Consider the following 20,216-nt stretch of genomic DNA (forward strand, 5'->3'; position numbering starts at 1 on the left):
GGCCACATGATGGAAGCACAACCTCAGTTCAACACACACACACACACACAGGCCACCGGCAAAGACTAATGCTGGCTGTGGTCAGAATCTGGGTAGTCAGCAGGGCCAGTGATTGTCCCTGATGGTGCAATGGTGTGGTTCCTGGTTCTTTAGAAATTAAATTCTGTAGACGCTGTTTGTCTTATTGCGTAAGAGGGTAAGCACAGCTGTTATTAATGTTCTTTAAGTGGTAAATGACATTCAACACTACAAATATGAGTAGACTAGCCTGGAAAATCCAGACCCTGATAATCTAGAAAGATTAAGGGTCTGGCAAAGAACAATGTAATGGCCCAACTCGAGGGGCGGCAACAAGCATGCATTTAAAAATCTCACTGCACGCAATTGGACCACACTAGACCATGTTTACTCTGAATGATTTCGGTGATTTTCGATTGTGTGTTATTCAATTTTTACCCTTTCCCTCAGAAGTTTCACTCTGCCTCATACTGTAATATTAGCCTGAAGATTCCAGACCCTGGTAATCTAGAAAGATTAAGGTTCTAGCCACAAATAATGTAATGGCCCAACTCGAGGGGCAACACCAAGCGTGCATTTGAAAATCTCACTGCACGCAATTGGATAACACAATACGACCAATGTTTACTGACTGATTCCGGACTTCAACGCAATTGGATAACAATACGACTGTCACCTGTTTAGCTCGCCTCTGGCCCGCCTACTGTATATCAGATACACCAATGTGATTGGCTCCCCGCGATACAAGTGGCAAAAGTAACGTGCATCATTATTGCCAGAGTTTCTCGCAGAGACAATTCAAATTGTGCTCTTGCGAGAACTCTGGAGTTTCCAGGGTACTGTAATATGATATTCAGTGGATATTGATATATACAGTATTAACACATTATATACAGTGTGGCCCCAAACAAAGAAGATTACAAAATTAAACTTGCAGCCTAAAATTACATCAGGGTTATGTTACAGGTGTGTTCAACCTCCGTCTGTTTTCTGCGGCAGGTTTGTTAGATAAAGATTACTCCACAAGCTCTTATCCAGCATCTATATGAACACACTCATTCCTGTGGCTATCCCTGAACCTTAGGTTCCCGTGGGCAGCCCGTGACGTAGACATATATACAGATAGATACAGAGTACTCAGCAGTCCCTTATCTGTTGTTTTCCATGGCCAAGAAGACACACGAGGCTGAGCTAATCCTGGGAAACATTGTCAAAAATTAACCACAATGGCTGCTGGGAAAACAAAAAAGGGGGGGGGGGCGAAAAAAAGGTACAAAAGACCCAGAGTTGCTTGCGGTCCGGTTCACTCCCACTTCTGACAGCCATGGGGAAAGTGTTCCAATTCAGTCAGACGGTGGTGGTGGTGGGGATCGTACTGGGGGCTGCATCTGTTGCATCCATCATTGGCCTCGCTGTGGTCTACTCCCAGGAGTTGGCTAAGAACGCTGAGCCAACAGTGGAGGCCACCACCACGCCCGCTTCCACCACCACGCCGACACCGTCTAGCGAGCTCTGGGACCAGTACCGGCTACCAGACACTCTTAAGCCATACGAATACAACATCACCCTGTGGCCTCACTTGACAAAGAATGCAGATGGCTTGTACAGCTTCACTGGACACTCTACTGTGGACTTTGAGTGCGTGAAGGAGACAGACCTGATCCTCATTCACTCCAACAAACTCAACTTGACCAAGTCCAGCGGGCATCACGCAACTCTAACTGGACTTGGTGGTGCAGTTGCACCAACTATCAAGACCACATGGCTCCAGGAGACAACAGAGTACCTGGTCATCCAGCTCAACAGCAAACTAGAGCCAGGAAAGTCTTACCAACTCTACACCAGCTTCACTGGGGAACTTGCTGATGACCTGGGAGGATTTTACAGGAGTGAATACTATGAGGGAACAGAGTTGAAGTAAGTAAAATTGCATTGGTATTTTGAGGTATACCGAGTTATTGAACAGATATAATGCCGAGGGGCCAACAATTAGTAAAAAAAAGTACATATAAATCTGGATCTTAAAAGACCAAAATCATCTTTTATGGAATGACAGTGGTAAAGTGAAAATAAATTCTCCAGTTTGAATCACAAGTGAGAAAGAGCTGCAGTTGCTCTAGATAACGTGTGTCTCAAAACTGATACAAACTGAAATAAAATGAATGTTTCAGAGTTATTGCCACAACTCAGATGCAACCGACTGATGCTAGGAAAGCCTTTCCCTGCTTTGACGAGCCGGCCTTGAAAGCTATCTTTTACATGACTCTCATCCACGATCGCAAAACTGTAGCCCTCTTCAACGGCATGGAGATTGGTGAGTTTGTCAAGCCACAGCTTTATGGTAATTCAATCAATAACAAGTCTTAAACCTAAAAGAATTTGAAAAATGAATGGCAACAACAGACCAGAAATCATCTCATGTTCGCATGAAGCTTGATGCACCCCAGAATTATTTTTTGTGACAATGCCCTTGCATAGCTCTATGTTGCTCTATGTTAGTACTCTACACATGTCATGCCAATAAGAGACATTCAAATAAATTAAATGAATATCTTTGATAAATCTGCGTTAACCAAGGTTATTTCTTGATAAACTCCCACCAGGTATACTGTAGCTACTCATACTCATCACTACTTTGCTTATGGACCCTTTCAACAATAAAAACAAAAACAATGCTTGAACGTTCTATTTGGGCCCCAATCTACTTCCTCTGCATTAAGATAACATATGGAATGTTAAAACGGAAGCCTTGTGGGGCCAACTATGATGTTGATAATGGAACTCTCCTGAAAGGGTCCATATTGAACGTGCACTACACTGAAAAGACCTCAGGGCAGGAGTCACCTTATCTGTTGCTCTGGTGTTACCTTGACCATGTTGAAATGGTCAATGGTAGTTAGAGATTACTGAACCAGTGAAAGATCCAGCGATAGCTTGTGCATGTTTATGGTAGCTGTGTTGCTTAATGCAGTTTAAAGTACAGTGGACGAAAATATATCAGTCCACATTTTATATTTGATACAATGTATCCATATCTGAGCAGATTTGTCTTCACTGAGCTGCAATATGAATCACTCAGCTGTCACATGACATTTTGGCCTTAAACAAAACCACATAAAGAGCTGTTGTTTGAAACTACAGGACATTTCTTCACTGTGTCTCTATGTGTTGTCCACTTTCATGCTATAAATGTAACGTTGTTGTTGTTGTTGTTGTTGTTGTTGTTGTTGTTGTTGTTGTTGTTCATTAGCTACTGTCAACACAACAATGGAAGAAGTGGAGGTGTCTGTAACCACATTTGAACCGACGCCGATAATGTCCACCTACCTGCTGGCCTTTGTTGTTTGTGAATTTGACTTCATCAGGACTCCAGCAGCAGCAGAAGTCTTGGTAATGTCCTTTTCCCTATCTCCCTCTGCCCTCTTGGGGTTAATGATGTCAAATGACACTCCAGGCTCCAAAGTGGCTAAATGCTTCCACCTACCAGCTTGTCTGTGTACTGCAGTTTTATAACCTGAGGCATTGCATTCATCCAGTCATGCCTTCCTTCCTGACAAAGAAAGTCATATTAGACTAAGCTCTGGTAGACTGTGAACATGGGCTTATCAAGAGATGTAGCTAAAAGTGTCAAAAAAATACTAAATACATTGACATTTTAGCATTAGTTCAAACTTTGGATCATTTTCAAGATATCAAGATCATTCCCTGCCAGATCAAATGCATTAAAAAAAAAATGTAACTAAAAAATTGTAAAAAACAGAAGCCTACATGTAATTAACAGTAATTAGCATAACACTTTTCCACTCGCAGATCCGCATCTGGGCTCGTCCACAGGCCATTGCTGAGGGCCAGGGAGACTATGCCCTGAACAAGACAGGCCCCATCCTGGACTTCTTTGAGAGATACTACAATGCTACCTATCCACTGAAGAAATCAGGTGAGAGGTTCAGAAAATGTCCCAACCCCACAGGACTTTGGAACCTTTTAACAAGAAATTCTATAAGGTTCTAAAATTCCATGACATTCTTCAGAATGTTCACTGGTCACACCAGCTGAAGGTGTTCCCTGGATGCTGGTGAGGTAACTAGAGCTGAAACAGAGGAGCTTAGAGAGGTGATGTTTGCTGAAAAAGGTCAAAAAGTTGTACGTATGGTCACTTTCTGTAACCTCAGTTGTCCAATGTATCAGAGAAGAAGAGAGACACAGCTCACTGACTAAATGCCTCTGCCACCAGGAACCACTGACCATACTACAAAAACAGAGAAACTATGTAAAAGTCACTAAACATATTCCCATCTGTCAAGCTCTCTTTCACATTATACTGTCCTGACTCTCCTGGTCTCATTCTCTCTCCTTCTCCCACCTCAAAGATCAGATCGCTCTTCCTGATTTCAGTGCAGGGGCCATGGAGAACTGGGGACTGATCACCTACAGAGAGACAGCCCTTCTGTATGACCCCAAGATGTCCTCCAACGATGACAAGGAGTGGGTGGCTACAGTCATAGCCCATGAGCTGGCTCATATGGTAAGAATGACTGAGGCGGCAAGGAGGGGGACGTCACTATTATTTGTCACTTTGCTCATTCCAGACACAGAAGTTTAACCACAATGGTCTGGACAGTAGTCTTACGTTGTTAGGATGTTTCTTGTTTTTTTTTTTCTTCTGATTAATCTAATCTTATCAGCAGCTCTGTGTGCAGCTGAAACACATTTCACAGACTTGCGTTAATATGAATGACTGTGTATGTTTACATCATATGTCTGCAGTGGTTTGGGAACCTGGTTACAATGAAATGGTGGAATGACCTGTGGCTGAACGAAGGCTTTGCCACCTACGTCTCCTTTCTGGGAGCTGACAAGGCTGAGCCAGATTGGAAAGTTGTACGTCTTTGTGGTTATCAATATGTTTAATCACACTTATTGCATTCACATCTAGAAAACTAAAATAGACACTTGAAACAGCTATTACAGTGAACTGAGTTTCTGTAATGGTGTTCGTTAAAACAAGTCCATTGGTTAGTTATTTTCAAGTAAACTGTCAGAGAAAACTGTTAGTTTTACCCTCTATAAAAAAGACATAATCATATTGAATTCTGTTAGTGACAGATTTATCATCCCCATATTCCATTACTATGTTTCTACTCTGCAGAGAGACCTGTTTGTGTTGACTGTCCATGGGGTGTTTGGCGTGGATGCTCTGGCCTCCTCCCACCCTCTCTCCTACTCTGAGAAAGAGATCAACACGCCAGCCCAAATCAGTGAACTCTTTGACTCCATCACCTACAGTAAGGTAGGCCACTGACTAAATCACCTACAGTAAAGCTACTGACTAAATCAGTAAGGTAGGCTATGGCTACATCAGCTAAATCACCTATAAGGTAGGCTACTGACTAAATAACCTATAGTAAGGATGACTATGGCTACATTTGCTAAATCATCTACTGTAAGGTAGGCTACTGACTAAATCACCTACAGTAAGGTAGGCTACTGACTAAATCACCTACAGTAAGGTAGGCCACTGACTAAATCACCTAGAGTAAGGTAGGCCACTGACTAAATCACCTACAGTAAGGTAGGCCACTGACTAAATCACCTAGAGTAAGGTAGGCCACTGACTAAATCACCTACAGTAAGGTAGGCCACTGACTAAGTCACCTACAGTAAGGTAGGCCACTGACTAAATCACCTACAGTAAGGTAGGCCACTGACTAAATCACCTAGAGTAAGGTGGGCTACTGACTAAATCACCTACAGTAAGGTAGGCCACTGACTAAGTCACCTACAGTAAGGTGGGCCACTGACCAAATCACCTAGAGTAAGGTAGGGTACTGACTAAATCACCTACAGTAAGGTAGGCCACTGACTAAATCACCTAGAGTAAGGTAGGCTACTGACTAAATCAGCTACAGTAAGGACGGCTATGGCTACATCAGCTACAGTAATAGACCACTGACACCATACTGACTGCATCACATAAAGCACAGCAGCTATTCTTTCTGTTCTTTCTTGGCCTCTGGTCTCAGTTTTACGAGCTTTATACTTTATAGCTTTCAAATACATTGTCTTAATATGTTACTATTCTGTCACTAGAAGTAACATAATAAGCTGTGTATTAGGAGTGTATAAATTCCCTATTTTCATTCATACTATGTACCAGTAACCTTTGATCAAGACCAGTTGCTAAGGCATTACCAATAATAAATGATCTATTGACTAGGAATAGGAAATTCCTAGTCTAATTATTAATGACTTATTACATGTACCATTATACTTAATGCAGACCTTATTGAGCACTCATGGTATTAATGCCTAACATTAAATCAACATTCCTAAACTAAAATGTTACCTCGAGAGTACAGGCTTTGGCTAGCGTCTGCTAAGTCTTAGCGTCCGCTAAATCTTACGCTTACCAGTTAGCGTCCGCTTACCAGTTGTGTTCCCTTAACTGAAGTGTCACCAGTCTCACACTGGAGACACTGCTGTATAGCTCAGAAAACATAAATGAAATGTGAGACCGGAGGATTTGGACGCGGAGGATTTGCCTTCGCTTTACCTTAAAAGCAGAACTCTCCTACCCACCACACATCTCCACAGCTGGGTGCGTGCGTCTGGTCCGATTTCTCTGTGGAGGCACCAGACACATAGCCTGGTCCTTACCGCCTGTGACTACGTTTCTCTTTGTCATACAGTCTGGCACAATGTAATAGGAATCTGTCTCCGTAATGGGCGGATGCTTATTTTGAGGTTTAAAATCATTCAAGTTCCCTTAACCAATCAGCAACGTTTGGTAATGACGTATGCTGTGCACCAGAGTTCAGGCTCTTACACCTACCACACACACACACACAGCATTCGGTCTCCCCAGTCTCTCCATTACTAACGGGACCATCTGATAAATCAAACTTTTCCCGAAGCCAGTTGGAGGGAGAGCTACAACGTCCTTGCCATTTATAAAATTGACAAGACAAGCCTCTTGTTCTTGCTTTAATTGCGTGATGCTCTTGAGAGTTGAGACAACTTTGCGGATAGCTTCTAGCGTCTCTTCCTCCGTCGCCATTGTTGCTATGCTGTTGAACTACAAGCTTCGCTGGACTACAAGCAACTTGGCAGGCGAGTTCTGCGTTATCACTCAACTGTTTGCTGAATGGCTCGGCTACACACGAGCCATATAATGTGGGTTGGCCAGACTACGTGCAAGACCAAAATCAAATTTTGGGCGGAAGTAGGATGGTAACGGCCAGGCTACCAGACACACCCACCCACTTCTGTTTTCTGAGTTATTGGGTTATAGTTACTGAAAGCCAACTGTACCCCACCCTTGCACACTTACATGCGTCTTAAAAGTGGCTACAAGTGGTAAAGAAGAAATAGAGAAGCTGTGAGACTGCTTTTGTTGTTCTGCTTTTGTTTATGCTATGGCTGGGTGGGTATAATCCCTCTCTGTCTCTCTCTCTCTCTCTCTCTCTCTCTCTCTCTCTCTCTCACTTTCAATTCAATTCAATTCGAGTGTGCTTTATTAGCATGATAAATATTGTTGTATTGCATTGCAAAAGCATTTTAAACATGTAAACACAAGGTTTACATAGAGAATGTTTGGATATATGGCAAATAGATATGTATCCAAGATTAACTTTCTTTCTCTCTCTCTGTGCTCTCTCTGTTTGTGTGTGTGTGTGTGTGTGTGTCTACGTGTCAGGGTGCGTCAGTGTTGAGGATGCTGTCTGAGTTTCTGACGGAGGCTGTCTTTTCTAAGGGTCTCAGTGTAAGTCTGGAGCGAAGTCCTCTTTCTAATCAAATCTGAACATTTCACTGATACAACCCTAGTGTTTTGTAACAAGTATTTTGATGATTTAACCATTGCACAAAATGTGTTAAACGCTACTTCAATTAAGAATTTGAAACTCTCGCCCCACAGACTTACTTGAATGAGTTCAAGTATAGCAACACAGTGTACACAGACCTCTGGAAGCATCTACAAGCCGTAAGCTAACATGCACATGCTCTGGCTTTATGTTGATGTTTGTCATTTTTATGTAAAAGGTACACCAAAGGTGTCTGGAGTAGTTTCTATCACTGATTCCTATTTTGTTCATTCCCAAGGCGGTGGAACAGACTCCGCTTGTGCAACTCCCGTACACCATCGAAGAGATCATGAACCGTTGGATCCTCCAGATGGGCTTCCCTGTCGTCACTATAGATACCTCAACAGGGACCATCAGCCAGAAGCACTTCCTGACTGACCCTGAGTCAGTGGTTGACAGACCGTCCATTTACAAGTAAGATTACTGATCCCATGACACATCAGGTGTCAACCTGACACATATTCTGACTCAGACTCATTTCACACAACGAACACAATGAAACAGTAAACTTTAAACTAAAAATACAGCAAGATTTCATCCGGCATATTATAAAGTCTAGGTATGGAGTCACCGTTGTTTAATATGTTGCTCCAGGGGACTTCCTGAAATCAAACTTTTTTATTTATTTATTTTTATTTCAGCTATGAGTGGTTTGTGCCCATAACATGGACAAAGAATGGAGTTCAACAGGATCCTAAATGGCTTACCACCAAGACAAGTACATTAATTGTTATATATGCTTTCAAATAATCTTTTGCTATGTTTGTAATACATGTGTGCATTTACATTAGTTGTGTTTTCATTGTCCTTATGTTCATGTGATTCATGTACACAATATTTTTACTCATCGAATAACATTCAACTTTAATTATCATTCCAAATATGATGGATACTATAAAACTGTAGCCTACAGTATAAAATGATTGACTTCACACAATTGCAGCTGATTATGCACCAATGAAGACCACTGAGTGGGTCCTTGCAAACCTCAATGTTACTGGATTCTACAGGGTCAACTATGACCTGCCAAACTGGGAACGCCTTCTGACTCAACTAAACACCAACCCTAGGGTACAAGCAAAGTTTTATAGTTTACCGAGCAACACATAAATACTATATAAAGTATATACAGTATATATAATAGTATTTGTGTTGTAGATGTACTGTATATAAACATCTAAATATTTATATATTTATATATTTCTAATCACTGTGCACTGGTTTACGTATATGAGCATACAAAATGGATTTATTTGGTCAGTTTATGATATTTCATCTGCATCTGCATTTCATCAGACTCCCTGTAAGCGTGTGTATGTTGTCCATGACACTGAAGTACTCTGTGGGTGTCGCTGTTTGTATTGCATTAACACACTGCTGGTGTCCTATGCAGGTTATTCCAGTAATCAACAGGGCACAAATTGTGGATGATGCATTCAATCTTGCCAGGTAGTCTACATTCTTCTCTCTTATTGCCTAATTTTCTGCAACATAAATGCAAACCAACAACTTCAATAATTATCCAACTGTGCTGTATCTTTTAGGGCTAAGATTGTGGACACTGTCCTGGCTCTGAAGACCACTGAGTACCTGTCCAAGGAGACAGAGTACTTGCCGTGGCAGGCCACTGTGCGCAGTCTGGATTACTATTTCCTTATGTTTGATCGCACAGAGGTGTACGGGGTCATGCAGGTTAGTGTTTGGAGACACTAACTAGTGTTTGTCGAGGGATTTTAAAATTATGTTTTTCTGTGGAATTGACCTGAAAACTTAATAGACTGTTATCTACTACTAATATTACTACTACTGTCTTAACAGATTGCTATTTTGTCTTATCAGATGAAGAGTTGGTGATTTAAGTCAAAGTGACAAGCCATGTTATTACAAAGTGACTAAACATTATTAATGTCCTCTACATCTTTCAGAAATATCTGAAAAAACAAGTGACACCCCTTTTTGAACACTTTAAGAACATTACTGCAGACTGGACAAGCATCCCCACTGGACACTCTGATCAGTAAGCAGTTTCTTTGTTTTATTTCAAGATGAGCACAGAACATTGAATGCTGTTTACTTTATATCCACTGCTACAAAAAGGGTCCTGCCTGATGTTTCTCCATTTTTTGTCGATACCCCAATTATTCATTCATAATATTTGGTTACACTTTATTTGACAGTATCGACATAAGAGTGACATGACACTGTCATGAACGTGTCATAAACAAGTCATAAACGTTTATGACATACAGTAACGCTTCTGTTACTAAGTGACCCAAGTTAGGGTTGGGATTAGGGTTAATGCGTCATGACAGTGTCATGTCACTCTTATGTTGATACTGTCAAATAAAGTGTTGAGACTTGCCCTGAGATGTTATCAAACTTATAATGTTACTGTTATTGTTACATGTTCCAGTGATACAAGGATACAAGGATACAAGGAAGTTTATTGTCACATGCATATAGTTACTGGAAGTAAGAAATGCAGTGAAATTATGTCTGGTGTCAGCCTATTTGTGCATTAATGGGGGTAAAAAGTGCAGTAGAAGAGGGGTTTAGTAGATTAAGTGGCAAGGGCTGCATAAAAAAAGGTGGGGGAGGATTGGGATTGGGTGGGGGGCACCAACAAGGAGCACCCAAGAGCAACAGGGGCAAGAAAAAACTACCTTACCAAGGAAGAAACCTTGGGCAGATCCACGGCTCAAGGGGCTAACCCAACTGCCAGGAGTCTTGGTGTGTGTGTTGGGGGGATGACAGGGGAGATGGGATAGTGTGCTGTGTGTGGGGAGAGGGCAGTGTGCAATATGTGTGTTGGGAGAGGGCAGTGTGCAATATGTGTGTTGGAGAAGCTTCCTGATGAAATAATGTGCTGTGTGATTTTAGAACTACTAAGGGGCCCTGTAGGGACAACGCAAAGCGGATGGCCTAACAATATAATTTGTATTCATAACTGTGCATTTATGCATTTGACAGGTACAACCAGGTGATTGCCATCTCTCTAGCCTGTAAAGTTGGAGTGGAGGGCTGCTCTGATCTAACCCTCGCCTGGTTCAAGGAGTGGATGAAAGACCCCAAAAACTACTTGTGAGTGAGGTTGATGTTCAATGTGAACCCTGTACCGATTTCAGATAGACACAGGAGAGGGGTTACACTCCTAGTGCTATAGGTAGGGGATTTCACACAGCGGCCAATCAACAACTAAGCCTATTTACCATCAAAAACAAAACAATCATCAAAGTAACTTTTTTGGGCAAAAACAACCCCATCACCAACAAAACAGCCTTTGTGAACATTCCACTAGGGTTATCAAGCAGGTGCTTAAATCATACATTTAACCAGTATAGGCTACTGTGCTTTTGTATCTCAGGAAAATGAAAATAATGGCATCTAAAATGAGTGTGAACATACAGTAGGCTACACTACACTGTGAGTTTAGGCTCACGGGATATCGTCAGGCAAAAGCATTTGAAACACTTACTCTAGCTACATTAAGACTATTTACAGTACATGTTCAATAGGGATGCACGATATATCGGCGGCCGATATATTATTAGCCGATAAGTGAAAAAATGAAAATATTATTACCGGTCCGATAACAGAATTCTGGCCGATAATTTGAGCCGATATTTTAAAGTCCTAATTTAGGCTCACGTAAAAGGTCCGTCTGGCTACACTGAGCTAGCCTACTTGAGCTTGGTTGGCTATACTTTTTCCTCAATATAATGTCAGCGGTGTGAATGTATTTCACCACTCTAACAAAATCTGTGGATATGCGTTCATTTGGGAATCTGTGCATCTCAAAATCCTCCCGTGAATGATCCGCCATTTAACCTTAACAGAGCGGAGCTCAGCCCTATCTAGAGCCGTCTTGTGCTGGTGTGTTTGCACTTTACCGCGCTGGTCGGGGAAACAAATAAACAAACTCGTTAGTGGGACGAGTACATAAGTAGGCCTAGTTCTAAGTTGTGTTTTAGTATTATATTTGCATTACTTTAGGTTGGGTTTTGTATTATTACCTAGAAATATGCTAACCATTCGTGCTTCAGTTCCAGACAGGTCATCATAATAAGTTATTAAAACCTTCGGGGCTAACGCCTTTCATTTCTGCTGCAGCAGGTTGTGCGCAACAGAGTGGACAGACATAACATACAGTCTGAGGAGTTGCAGCTTTATTCAGTTACCCGCAGTTGAAGCTAACCTAAGTTTCCCTCACAAACTCTGATTTGGTCGCTATACTGTAGCTTATTCCAAGCTGAGCCGTTTATGAGCGTTTAGTCCTAAATGAAAACATTCAAACTCTCTAGCCACTCACTCGCAATTCACTGACGTCAGGTTCACTTAAAGGAGCCACACATACTTTAGGGCTAGGCTACTGTTATGTTGTTGACTGCCGTACTATTGAGGACTATGAGTTCTGTCAGAGAATGTCTAATAAGGGGAGAACCTTCACTCTCGGAACTCTTCCGGTGTGGTACTGCATCTAGGGGCGCTCGCGGGCGAGTCCAGAATGAATGGAGGTCTATGGAGCTGTACCCCTCAAAATCCACTTTTCCCGGGATATAATTATGACCGCCACGCAGCGAAGCGGCGGTCATATAGGTTTAGTCAGATTTTTTTTTTTTTTTTTCGCATGCCCAAATTTCCGTCAACGATTCCCGGGACACTGAAAGACCGGGGTACACAAAACTTTTTTTTTGTATGTTGATCTCAAGGGGCCATGTCAACCCATTCTATAACTACTCATTTCATGTATAGCGCCACCTAGTTAAACACAAAAAAGTAAAAATTAGGTGTTGTAGTGACCTAACATAGTCAAAACTGCACGAAATTGGAAGTGTAGGATCATTATGACACCCTCTCTATGCACGCCAAGTTTCGTGGAATTCCGTTCATGGGGGGGCCACACAATAAATTAATTTATGTTACTATATACCAACTGGTCTGTAGGTGGCCGGAGACAGTTTTCTGTGAATATCTCAAGAACCGTAGGGCCTAGGAGGTCCACCTTTTTTATGTATGTTGGTCTTAAGGGGGCATGTCAACCCATCCCATTACCACTTATTTCATGTATAGCGCCACCTAGTTAAAAATGAAAAAGCAAAAAATTAGGTGTTTTCTTCACAATATCTCTGGCTGACATGGTCAAAACTGCACGAAATTAAAAGTGTAGGATCATTATGACACCCTCCGAATGCATGCAAAGTTTTGTGTACTTTTGTTCATGGGGGGCCTTACAATAAAATAATTTATGTGTACATTTAGTTATGTACACCAATAAGGATTCCCGGGACAATGAAAGACCGGGGTACACAAAACTTGGTGGGCATGTAACCCCACATGGATAGCACGGAACCATCGTTTTTCGTTTTGATCTGTAGCCCCCCCGCTGTACTGGACCCCCTGAAAGGAGGGTAGGGCAGACACAGTTCTCTGTGAATATCTTGAGAAATGTAGGACCTAGGATGACCAATTATTTCAGTATGTTTGCCTCCAGGGGTCATGTTAACCCATTTCATGTGCACACATGTGCACAAACAGATACACACGAACACACATACATTCACAGAAATCATACGTATGACACATACTCACACAGTAGACATATGTACGCATGCATGCACAGGCACATACGCAGGCACACACACAAGCACGCACACACACACACACACACACACACAAACATAACATAAACATGTACATGCACACATGCACACAATTCAATTTTGAACAGGCAAGATGGAGGTGGGGTTGTATAAAATTAATTTTACATGTGAAATCTATGAACTAATCATGTTTTGGTACTTGTTGTCTAGCAGATACCAGTGAGAATTGAGTGTGGATAATGCAATTTAGTGAGACAGTTAGAATCATATAGGCCTTTCAGCATGATTTATTTTTGTGGAAAAAATGTGCTGGACTGGGCGGCGGTCATATTTTGTACCGCTCTGCGGTACATCTAGTTTTTTTTTGTTCAAGTAATTTGAATATTGTATTAGAAAGAGGAGGCAAAGACAATACACTTGGTTGAGTATTATATTTTTTAAAGTCACTTAATTGTTCTAAAAAGCCTTCAAAAACGTGTCAATGACGTCATTCATTAGCATGATCATAGCATAGCATAGCATCAATGCTAGCGTGTTATGGGCAACAACGACCCAACCTGTAAGAAAACGAAAGGACATGACTCCCGGATTATTTCACTTTTGATTGATAATCCATATTCATTTTGCGAAAAATAAAATAAATTCTGAGGGTTTCAGTTGTTAAATAGGTGAAAACAATAAATGTAGCCATGTAGCCACTGCAGCCAAATTCGGTTTGTATGGGATTAATAGAGAGTGGGGAGGCTCTCCGTAGACGGGCTCTGGTTCTGTCCATCATTTGGTGGTAGGTAAAATTACTGCAATAAAATTATGCTTATTAAATGCTTTCCCCAAATCACTTTTCACAAATTTTTTTCAAGAGTAATATTATCGGTTATCGTATCGGTATCGGCCACAACAAACCAATAAATATCGGTTATCGTTATCGGCCCTAAAATTCCATATCGGTGCATCTCTAATGTTCAATATTGTTTATACATTCTGTTGATTCATGACTGCAGCTGTAAGAGTTAACAACGTTAACAAGCAACAGAAAATTCACCCGGGTGTCTTACCAGGCCTAAAGCAGATGCTTTGTTTACTTGTTTGTTTGTGTATTTTGAACCCAGCCCATCCTAAACCATCTGATGTTTATAGATGCCTTGTTTACTTGTTTGTTTGTGCATCTAGGGTCCAGCCCACTCTAAAGCAGCTGATGTTAGTTTACTTGTCGGTTTGTGCATCTAGGATCCAGTCCACCCTGAAGCAGTTGATGTTTATAGATGCCTTGTTTACTTGTTTGTTTGTGCATCTAGGATCCAGTCCACCCTGAAGCAGCACAGACACTTTGTTTACTTGTGTGTGTTTGTTCCTCTAGCATCCACCCCAACCTGAAGCAGACGGTGTACTGTAACGGCATTGCTGCCGGAGGTGTGGACGAGTGGGACTTCGCCTGGGAGATCTTTAAGAACTCGTCCAATGCCGTTGAGGCCGACAAACTGCTCTATGCCCTCTCCTGCACTAAAGTGCCATGGCTGCTCAACAGGTGTGTGTGTGTGTGTGTGTGTGTGTGTGTGTGTGTGCGTGCGTGTCAAAGAGAATGTGTTTTATTGAAGACCTTAAATGGAACTAGATGCATGGCTGATTATATGACAACATACTGTAGATTTCTTACAGATACTTTGGTTGATTTTAATTTACAATTAGACTTACCTCATCTTCGATAAGCAACATTTTGATTGGTTGCTTTGAAACTGATAGAAGTGACTAAATGATTTTGATTGGTTGTCTAGGTACCTCCAGTACTCTCTGGACCCTAATATGGTGCGCAAACAGGACGCTACTTTCTCCATCATCTACATTGCTGGCAACGTGATTGGTCAGCCTCTGGCCTGGGACTTCATCCGAGCCAACTGGAAGTTCATTTTCAATGAGTGAGTAGAAGAGCTGATCGAGTGCTTGGCTTTGAACAAGCTCTTGAGGCATTCAAATACGCTATCGTCTGCTCCTTTAGTTTGGCAGGACATGGTCCTTTTATTGCCCCCACGGATAAGTCAGTGTAACCCCCTCACTCACACACCCACACCTACACACACACAAACACCTACTGTACACATACACACAAACAGCTACTGTACACACACACACACACACACACACACACACACACAAACACACACAGCTTCATAGATCAAGTTCTCAAACAAATGCAAAAGCAAGTTCTCAAAACAAATGCAGTCTTGATGTCCCTTACAGTGGATGTTTACTTGCTTGCTCATGTTTTGATTGTGGTTCACATTGGTGTGTTTGTCTCTCATTCCTCAGCTATGGAGGTGGTGGACTGTCCTTCTCCAGGCTGATCACTGGGACCACAGAGAGATTTTCCACTGAGTTTGAGCTCAACCAGGTACAGTATGTCAGCTGCAGGCCACCATAACAGGGTATAGGGGTCAAAGAGGTTTTTTTCCAGGGCCAGTGACCTGGATGGTCCAGAACTACCCGTAGTCATCTAGAAGGTTTGGAATTTAGGGCGTTAAATTCTATAAGCAAGTGAAGATAGCACCTAAGTGGCCTAAATGAGAAGGCATTCTGTTTATTGATGGCCAACAGTTCTGTAAATGGACATACTGTACCTTTGACTATCACTTCCTTCATGTGCAGTTGTTTATGTGTTATGAGTATAACATTGGAATTTCCCCTAGGGATCAATACAGTATCTATCTATCTATCTATCTATCTATCTATTTCCACTCTGGTGTTTTGCAGCTAGTAATCATTCCGCGTATTGTATAGAATTGTCCAATGCAAACATTCCATTAATTGAAATCGAGAGAGCAGCGATCGATTAAATAGGCTATACAAGTTAGCCTACGGTATGCAGAAGCACATAGATAGATAGATAGATAGATAGATAGATAGATAGATACTTTATTGATCCACAAGGGGAAATCAAGGTCTCAGTAGCATACACACATCACACACAACATTCACTAACAGCAGAAAAAGTAATTAAAAGTATATAATATAAAAAACACAACAAGCAATAAGGACAGTAGAAGATAAGAATATACTAAAATACAAATTATACTAAATAACACTAAATCAATGGGAACAACTAAAACAATGGGAAACACCACGGCTAAGATTAGGAACTATTTTTATGGGCGGAGGATGAACGAACACAAATCAAAATAAACAATAGAAAACACAATTTTGGATCTTTAAACTGAATTAGTTGGTAATGGGGACTTCATACTCAGGGGTCCTTCCTTTCCTCTGCACCACAGACATGCCATCACAAGTCACTTCCCTGTTTTGTTCTCCTCCAACCACAGCTGCTCAGCTTCAAGGCAGAACACGCTGAGACTGGCTTCGGCTCGGCCACCATCGCCCTGGACCAGTCGATAGAGAAGACGAAAGCCAACATCAAATGGGTAGCGGAGAATAAGAAGAAGGTGAACCAGTGGTTGTCTTCTGCAGCAGGACAACCGTGAATGACAAGCAACACATGTACAGATCGGCAACATCAAAGGCTGGGAGAGATCTCAACACCAGTTTAATCGGTGTTGATTGGTTGGATGTTAGACAAATGGCTTTATGAAGCAGCCAAGCACTGCATCATTTAATGTTAAATGATAACACTGTAATTAGGGGTTATAATTAGGGGTATAATTTCAATCGATTTTATATCGAAATCAATCAAAATTATATCTTAATCTCGAACTTCGAACACAAAAGTAGAATCGAGGATTTGGAGAATCGTGACACCCCTAACTGTAATATACCATGACACCAGCACTTTTGAGATCTGTAAGATATTTATATTTGTTCAAGTTTACATTCAGTGAAGGTTTATGGACATGATGCAGTGGCCTGCTAATGGTTATCTTTATGAGATTTACACATCTGATACTAAAGTAGATATTTAACATGGTTTGGTAGAGATGTAAATGTGCTTTTGGTACCTATATTTTTTGATCAATAAAACACTGTATAGATTTAATACTGACCAGAACGTGTTTATTTGTTTGTTTTTTTAATTGTGCACACACAAAATATCAAGAAAATGATTTGGTAACCATACCAAATGCTGTATTACAAAGCATAACCACATTATAAACAGTTATTCATACAGCCATATAATGATTGATGTCAGTCTATATAACTATTAATACATAGACATGCCTGCACTAATGTGTTTGTGACTGACCCTCCTAATGCATATGCATGAAAAGTGGAAAAGTGCAAATTGCCATTCTCAGCTCCTGCGACAGGCAGTCCGCTGTTTTATCTAAGTGCGGCCTGCTGCGTCCGAGCAAAGATTCTAGAAGCCCAACGCAACTCCAAAAAGGAGGACAAATGAGTGTTCGGCTTGAGGCTGCACCGGACAGGGCATTTAAAATCCAGACTATCAGGCCTAAATCCTGATGTATGGCCACCCTAACCCAACACGTTCCTCATTTTAAATGTATTATTAATTATTTTTCAAGATGTAAATTCAGCCAGATCTGTCAAGTAGTCTCAAATGTTTCATCACTGGTATGAGTGTGCTTGAGCATATTGCCATGCCCTTTCTTCAGAAATGAAATATCAGCACTTCTGAGAATGGGTGACATGGTGCAACAGGAACCTGCCTATGCCTATGTTCCCATGTGGCTATGGCTACCAAAATATTTATTATGATGTCTTTACAACTGGTAATCCTTTGAAACTCTTGGATAACATTAACATTAGGCTAATCATTCTCCATGATGCATTGATCACTGATGAACGTGCACTTGAACACTTATTTGACTTCTACCCAAATACCTGTATATCTATCATTGACACCTATCATTGAACGAAACGACTTGGCCCTCACAACACTGCCTGCCTCGTCTCTCCTGACTGAAAAAAGCTTGGTTTAGCTATAGTAACCTTGTCACAACAAATGGCGCCGACGTTACAGTATTTAGTGTCTTTACAATACTTAAGGCATACATGTAAAAAACATAGAAAAATCAAAATAACATCAATTATGAAGTTAATGTTAGCGTTCACGTTGCTAAGCTGTTGACGTTAGCAGATAGCACACCAATCATTCACTTACCTTGAATATCGGTGATGTAGCCCTTTATCCAATTGCTATATCCTTTTAAAAGCACTGGTCTTGGGATCCGATTCCCCTCATCAGTCCACTTTTCAACATTCATCATAGCAAATGTTGATAAGGAGTCAAGGCTTGTTGTCCAAGCCATTCTTCTCTTCCTTGACAAATTGTAACCCTCAACGTTACTGTAACGTTACAGGGCGTGGTAGCCTACAGTGTAATAGAATGTAGCGCTACAGCGATTGCAACATTTGCCTCGTTTTCGCTTCAGAACGGTGAAGTGAGACATGGGTGAATCGAATATACCTCTGAAGTTCACCTACAAAAAAGAACCAAAACGGCCATCTTTGTCCATATAAGGAGATCCGGTTGTTAATTGAAGCTAACTACCTATGGCAAGTCGATATGCTGAGAAGGTGTCAGTTAATCCCTGAGCCCGCCCCCAGGGCTACAAAAAATCATGACGGACGCCGCCTCCGCCTCTTTCTATACTTCGCTTCGAAGTTATCCATTGAAGTTTTTCACTATTCGTATCACATCCTCAAATTCGAGATTTGCTCTCAGATTCGAGAGTAGCCTATTCCTATTCGACTCTGTGAGCCTTACTTACTTAAAACAACACCAAAGAACTTTTCCTCTGTCGCACGCACTATTTGTTTATCCAGCACCGGCTTTGCAAATAACAATGTCCACAGACAAGGTAAAATATGTTGCATGATTTTATGAAAGTATGATGTATTGCGACATCAGATGCAAGTCAAATGTGTAGTTTCCTATGTCTCATTCCATCGAACTACAGATCCGTTACCCGATCTGGCAAACTTACATAGTGTGGTTATAGCCGATAGAGGGCCGTGAAGCGAATGCAGAAGTGCCGTTCACCCTGTTTCGAGGTGATGAACCACTGAAACGATTTTGGAAACATTATTTTAAGGTACAGAAAACTCTTTGGTGTTGCTTTAAGCCGATGAGTGGATTTTCGCTGGTCACTGGCTTTGAGTGACACGAGTTGGATCAAACTAAAGAAGTTAACGTTAGCTGGCAAGCCTGTTAGCCTACCTTGCAGGCAACATCTCCCCCGGTGTCTTCCAGAACTTTGGGCACACAGCTACACGAGGTAGCCCTGAGGGCGGCTAGCAAGCTAGGCCTTCCCTTCCCCACTTCACCCACCACAGAGAGCTCGCTGCTGGATGGGGAGTACTACAGTGGGCCCAAGGTGCCTCCTCCCAGCTCCATTCCCCTCTATCCGGAGATTCATAGGGAGCTGGTGAAATCATGGACCAACCCCTTCTCAGCCCGCTCTCCAGTCCCGGGCTTCTTAGCCTACATGCACCTGGACCAGGTGAACGAGTGTGGATACCTCTCCTTCCCACCGGTGGAGGATGCTGTAGCGGGCTACCTGTCCCCATCTTCACCCACTATGCGCCTGGGCTGGTAGGCCCCTCCACCCCACCCCGCTGTGAAGACACCAAGCCGCCTTGGCGGAGAAGGGCTACCTGGCGGCTGGGCAAGCAGCATGCTCCATCAACACAGCGGCACTGCTGCAGAGATACCAGGCATAACTGCTCACTGAGCTGTCATCTGCCCTGGGGTGGGGATGAGCTGCGCAGGGCAACGGACCTCTCTCTTCGCCTCACCCGCTGCTCCTCACAGGCTGTGGGGCGCGCA

The 20,216-nt window shown here is 42.0% G+C and overlaps 1 protein-coding gene across 1 annotated transcript; it reads left to right on the forward strand.

Moving 5' to 3' along the window:
* The first annotated feature begins 1,330 nt into the window (after positions 1-1,330).
* On the forward strand, positions 1,331-17,468 carry LOC125286109 (aminopeptidase N-like). The gene is made up of 20 exons (XM_048230836.1): positions 1,331-1,935; positions 2,190-2,332; positions 3,269-3,408; positions 3,829-3,955; positions 4,389-4,543; positions 4,786-4,899; positions 5,168-5,308; positions 7,715-7,780; positions 7,934-7,999; positions 8,119-8,294; positions 8,522-8,598; positions 8,824-8,951; positions 9,274-9,329; positions 9,425-9,572; positions 9,806-9,897; positions 10,851-10,961; positions 14,838-15,005; positions 15,253-15,393; positions 15,785-15,866; positions 16,795-17,468. Exons 1-20 carry the CDS (start codon positions 1,343-1,345, stop codon positions 16,951-16,953), a joined length of 2,883 nt encoding a protein of 960 aa, XP_048086793.1. The 5' UTR covers positions 1,331-1,342; the 3' UTR covers positions 16,954-17,468.
* Positions 17,469-20,216: the final 2,748 nt, after the last annotated feature.

Source organism: Alosa alosa, chromosome 21 (genome assembly GCF_017589495.1).
Source record: "Alosa alosa isolate M-15738 ecotype Scorff River chromosome 21, AALO_Geno_1.1, whole genome shotgun sequence".
Lineage (NCBI taxonomy): Eukaryota > Metazoa > Chordata > Actinopteri > Clupeiformes > Clupeidae > Alosa > Alosa alosa.

Bases quoted from the DNA above. Each gene is read 5' to 3' on its own strand.
- LOC125286109 (XM_048230836.1), top strand. From the start codon at position 1,343: ATGGGGAAAGTGTTCCAATTCAGTCAGACGGTGGTGGTGGTGGGGATC. The intron at 2,333-3,268 runs GTGAGTTTGTCA...GTTGTTCATTAG, and splicing joins CTTCAACGGCATGGAGATTG to CTACTGTCAACACAACAATG. The intron at 8,000-8,118 runs GTAAGCTAACAT...TTCATTCCCAAG, and splicing joins TCTGGAAGCATCTACAAGCC to GCGGTGGAACAGACTCCGCT.